This window comes from Amphimedon queenslandica, unplaced genomic scaffold, assembly GCF_000090795.2.
Source record: "Amphimedon queenslandica unplaced genomic scaffold, v1.1 AMPQUscaffold_12389, whole genome shotgun sequence".
Classification (NCBI taxonomy): domain Eukaryota; kingdom Metazoa; phylum Porifera; class Demospongiae; order Haplosclerida; family Niphatidae; genus Amphimedon; species Amphimedon queenslandica.
In genome coordinates this window covers 1-5,630 of record NW_003547374.1, presented here as the reverse complement: position 1 = coordinate 5,630, position 5,630 = coordinate 1, and the positions used below count along the sequence as shown (strand labels likewise).

The 5,630-nt window shown below is 36.5% G+C and overlaps 1 protein-coding gene across 1 annotated transcript in view; it reads left to right on the top strand.

Annotated features, from left to right (window-relative positions):
* LOC105314877 (uncharacterized) overlaps positions 1-4,798 on the top strand; it is a 13,390-nt gene extending 8,592 nt beyond the window's left edge. Inside the window, exons 9-16 of the mRNA XM_020004132.1 lie at positions 60-405; positions 1,347-1,410; positions 1,858-1,941; positions 1,992-2,058; positions 2,177-2,221; positions 2,452-2,643; positions 4,556-4,630; positions 4,693-4,798. Coding sequence (XP_019859691.1) covers positions 60-405; positions 1,347-1,410; positions 1,858-1,941; positions 1,992-2,058; positions 2,177-2,221; positions 2,452-2,643; positions 4,556-4,630; positions 4,693-4,767 — 948 coding nt within the window. The 3' untranslated portion in view covers positions 4,768-4,798. The remainder of the gene's footprint in view (positions 1-59; positions 406-1,346; positions 1,411-1,857; positions 1,942-1,991; positions 2,059-2,176; positions 2,222-2,451; positions 2,644-4,555; positions 4,631-4,692) is intronic.
* Positions 4,799-5,630: the final 832 nt, after the last annotated feature.

The following is a 5,630-nucleotide window of genomic DNA, read 5'->3' as shown; positions in this document are numbered from 1 at the left end:
TCTCTCTCTCTCTCTCTCTCTCTCTCTCTCTCTCTCTCTCTCTCTCTCTCTCCCTCCAGACAGAAGTAGAACAACACTACCTACAGAAACAGGCCAATACCAATGGGTACATCCTATTCTCCTGTACTCTGTGGGGACTAGCTAATTACGACATACCCAGTATAGTCCTGGAGCTGATACTGCAGGACATATCTAACTTTAGGGTCCTTCCTGATAGGCTGGGACAGGGTGTGGTTAATGAGCTAGTGTTAATGAGGTTAATGAAAGGGGCCTACTCCTCCCACCCACTCCTGCTGGTTAATGGTAGGAAGGTCATTGACCAGAGGAGGGTTCATTATTATGGGCTGTCACTGGGCGGAATAATGGGTGTGGTCTACATGGCATTGACTAATGATGTGGAGAGAGGTAACAATTATTAACTACTTACTATGATACATATTGATGCCATTATGCTGTGTAGCAAGTTTGAGCTGATTCCGACTTCAATTTTTCAAGTTACAGCCATTTTAAAAAATGGCAAAAATCTAAAAAATACCCAAGGCTATTATAGCCCATGGTTTTTTCTAAAAAATGGCTCCAAAATCACCCCAAATTTTTATTACATTTTCTGATACATATTGATGCCCTTATGCTGTGTAGCAAGTTTGAGCTGATTCCGACTTCAATTTTTCAAGTTGCGGCCATTTTAAGAAAATGGCAAAATCTGAAAAATACCCAAGGCTATAGCCCATGGTTTTTTCTAAAAAATGGCTCCGAAATCACCCCAAATTTTTATTACATTTTCTGATACATATTGATGCCCTTATGCTGTGTAGCAAGTTTGAGCTGATTCCGACTTCAATTTTTCAAGTTACAGCCATTTTTAAAAATGGCAAAAATCTGAAAAATACCCAAGGCTATTATAGCCCATGGTTTTTTCTAAAAAATGGCTCCGAAATCACCCCAAATTTTTATTACATTTTCTGATACATATTGATGCCCTTATGCTGTGTAGCAAGTTTGAGCTGATTCCGACTTCAATTTTTTAAGCTGTGGCCATTTTAAGAAAACGGCAAAAATCTGAAAATTACCCAAGGCTATAGTCCATGGTTTTTTCTAAAAAATGGCTCCAAAATTACACAAAATTTTTATTACATTTTCTGATACATATTGATGTACTTATGCTGTGTAGAAAGTTTGAGCTGATTCCGACTTCAATTTTTCAAGTTACAACCATTTTAAATAATAATATATGGATTAGTTAATTTATTTTATCCTTTGCATATTCATCTACTAAGACCATGCTTTATTAACAAAACTCACATGTACTTTTATTAATTACTATCATTATTATTATTATTAATTAGGTGTTTTGGGTGTGGCTGGCGGTTCATTTGGTCTAATATTACCAAGAAGTATTGACTTCACCAAGTACTGATACACACACAATAATACCAGTACTGTATAATGGGTACAGTGTAGTGTATACTGTACTGTATAATGGGTACAGTGTAGTGTATACTGTACTGTATAATGGGTACAGTGTAGTGTATACTGTACTGTATAATGGGTACAGTGTAGTGTATACTGTACTGTATAATGGGTACAGTGTAGTGTATACTGTACTGTATAATGGGTACAGTGTAGTGTATACTGTACTGTATAATGGGTACAGTGTAGTGTATACTGTACTGTATAATGGGTACAGTGTAGTGTATACTGTACTGTATAATGGGTACAGTGTAGTGTATACTGTACTGTATAATGGGTACAGTGTAGTGCATACTGTACTGTATAATGGGTACAGTGTAGTGTATACTGTACTGTATAATGGGTACAGTGTAATGTATGGTCACTGATTGTGTCTCTTTCTTTTAGTAATTTTGTGTTCATTCGTGGGTTGTATCCTGATCCTGTTGACTTTATAATAATGATGAGTATGATCAACATGATATGGGCCAGGTATAGAATAGTATTTTATTTATTTATTTTATTTATTTATTTATTTCCAGAGGTGGTCCCAATGGTTTCATGAGTCATGTTACCAACAATACACTACATAACACCACTGAACACCAGGTACTACTGTTGTTGTTATTATTATTATTATTGTTGTTGTTGTTGTTGTTGTTGTTGTTGTTGTTGTTGTTGATGTTGTTATTGTTATTAGTATTATTATTATTATTAATTGCTGTAGATATTATATCAATATGCTCTTGGTGATGCTCAAGTTAATATTTTGGTAAACTATTACACATCAAATTCACACTCACCCCTTGTTACTGTACGACTGGTTTTATTAAGTAAAGTTACTCAAAAACCAAGTAAAAGTCCCTGTGGTATAGTACATGGTTTTTTGGCTAAATTTCATCAAAAATGAAAAGGAGAGAGTCCTCCATTATATCATTTCCTGATACATATTCATGTACAGTGTAATCTCCATCTTCCAGTTCCTATTCCTTGTTACTGCAGGGGCTCTATACAGTATCCAGATCCACTGGTGCCCTCATGTTTGCTGATAATGTAAAGGAACAGTATAAACCTGACCCGACCAGTAATGTGGTACTGGAGGAGAATTTATTTGGATTTAAGTTAATTAATGAAAGTATAATGAGAACTTCTGGAGCCATTGGGTTTGATTGTGGAGCTCCTCCAGAACCAGCTGTAAGTATTTATTAATGAGAATATACTGCAGGGGGCTATACTAATGGACCCAGCTGTAAGTATTCATTAATGAGAATATACTGCAGGGGCTATACTAATGGACCCAGCTGTAAGTACTCATTAATGAGAATATACTGCAGGGGCTATACTAATGGACCCAGCTGTAAGTACTCATTAATGAGAATATACTGCAGGGGCTATACTAATGGACCCAGCTGTAAGTATTCATTAATGAGAATATACTGCAGGGGGCTATACTAATGGACCCAGCTGTAAGTACTCATTAATGAGAATATACTGCAGGGGCTATACTAATGGACCCAGCTGTAAGTACTCATTAATGAGAATATACTGCAGGGGCTATACTAATGGACCCAGCTGTAAGTATTCATTAATGAGAATATACTGCAGGGGCTATACTAATGGACCCAGCTGTAAGTATTTATTAATGAGAATATACTGCAGGGGCTATACTAATGGACCCAGCTGTAAGTATTCATTAATGAGAATATACTGCAGGGGCTATACTAATGGACCCAGCTGTAAGTACTCATTAATGAGAATATACTGCAGGGGCTATACTAATGGACCCAGCTGTAAGTATTCATTAATGAGAATATACTGCAGGGGCTATACTAATGGACCCAGCTGTAAGTATTCATTAATGAGAATATACTGCAGGGGGCTATACTAATGGACCCAGCTGTAAGTATTCATTAATGAGAATATACTGCAGGGGCTATACTAATGGACCCAGCTGTAAGTATTCATTAATGAGAATATACTGCAGGGGGCTATACTAATGGACCCAGCTGTAAGTATTTATTAATGAGAATATACTGCAGGGGGCTATACTAATGGACCCAGCTGTAAGTATTCATTAATGAGAATATACTGCAGGGGCTATACTAATGGACCCAGCTGTAAGTATTCATTAATGAGAATATACTGCAGGGGCTATACTAATGGACCCAGCTGTAAGTATTCATTAATGAGAATATACTGCAGGGGCTATACTAATGGACCCAGCTGTAAGTATTCATTAATGAGAATATACTGCAGGGGCTATACTAATGGACCCAGCTGTAAGTATTCATTAATGAGAATATACTGCAGGGGCTATACTAATGGACCCAGCTGTAAGTATTCATTAATGAGAATATACTGCAGGGGGCTATACTAATGGACCCAGCTGTAAGTATTCATTAATGAGAATATACTGCAGGGGCTATACTAATGGACCCAGCTGTAAGTATTCATTAATGAGAATATACTGCAGGGGCTATACTAATGGACCCAGCTGTAAGTATTCATTAATGAGAATATACTGCAGGGGCTATACTAATGGACCCAGCTGTAAGTATTCATTAATGAGAATATACTGCAGGGGCTATACTAATGGACCCAGCTGTAAGTATTCATTAATGAGAATATACTGCAGGGGCTATACTAATGGACCCAGCTGTAAGTATTCATTAATGAGAATATACTGCAGGGGGCTATACTAATGGACCCAGCTGTAAGTATTCATTAATGAGAATATACTGCAGGGGCTATACTAATGGACCCAGCTGTAAGTATTCATTAATGAGAATATACTGCAGGGGCTATACTAATGGACCCAGCTGTAAGTATTCATTAATGAGAATATACTGCAGGGGCTATACTAATGGACATCTTGGAAGGCAGGGGGCCGGGGCATATTTGGGTAAATTTCACCTCAAAATTTTTAACAATTTCTCATTTAACCTCATAGTGGGCAACAATTTTGACCTAAAATTTGATAATAATTATTATCTTGAATTGAATGAAAACTTTGCCTACTACATACACATGATATGTTACGGTATTACATTGTCATTGTCCTTATTGTTGTATTGTTCTTATGTTCCTCCTGTTAATGTACCCACAGGGTAATGTCCCTCCTGATGCTAGTACTGATACTCATGAGATACCAAGAAGAACTAAACTAGCTCAACAACAATTTGTAAGTTTATTAGTTTATTAATAACATTATATCACTTCTCTCTCTCTTATTCTCACTGTTAGGATTCATTCATTAAAAGTGGATTAATTATTAATTATTGTAATGGACCATGTACTGACTGTACTCAACCATCCTAACTAATAATAATGTATTGTACAACTCTTTTATATGGCCGTTTATATATTTTATATTTTTTATACATAATTTTTAATAGTACCAGTTCCTACAATCCATTCATTGTGTAGAAAGACACTAGCTAGCATCAGAAATTATACATAAATACCATGAAGTAAATTAATTAGCAGTGTGACACGCCCATTTCAGCAGGCCACACTCATTAAAGGTGGGGCTCGCTCAAAGATTCTCTAATATCAATTTTGCTGTTCTCTCGGCCTGTACACTTCCTCTTGTTCTTGTAGCTATTGTAGTCTATCCTGATATACTGGAGCTACCTCTAGTCACTGTACCTGAATATTGTTACAACAATTCAAAAGGTAAGAAGGTTATGATGTACTGTATAAGGTAATGTAATTACTAAAACTAAGCTAAAAGTACTTGCAAAATACTTCTAGTCTACCTCCTACATAAGCAAAAGAGAGAGAGATAGAAATTGGTTAGGACATTACTGTAAAATGACCAAATTTAGTCAAAACACGGTCAGTAATTACAATACTAACTGTAGTAGAGGAGTGGTACTGTCACAAAATTTTTTGTCCGGGGCAAAAAATTGTCCTAGCTCTATACTTCCATGTGTATTATAAATATAAACACTAAACCTCAACCCAACCCTAATCTAAACTGTACTGTGTATAGACCACTCGCGTGTTAGGTAACACTTCTTTGAAGTCGGTAAAACATTGGGGTACAGGTGGTCAGGCACACCCACTGGTTGGCAAAAAGCAAAATGACTGCACCAGATGTAAGCATTATGTCTTTGTTTGAGGATGCCAGAAAGCAGCTACGTTGCAAATCTGGAATCTGTTGGTTAGATGATCAATGA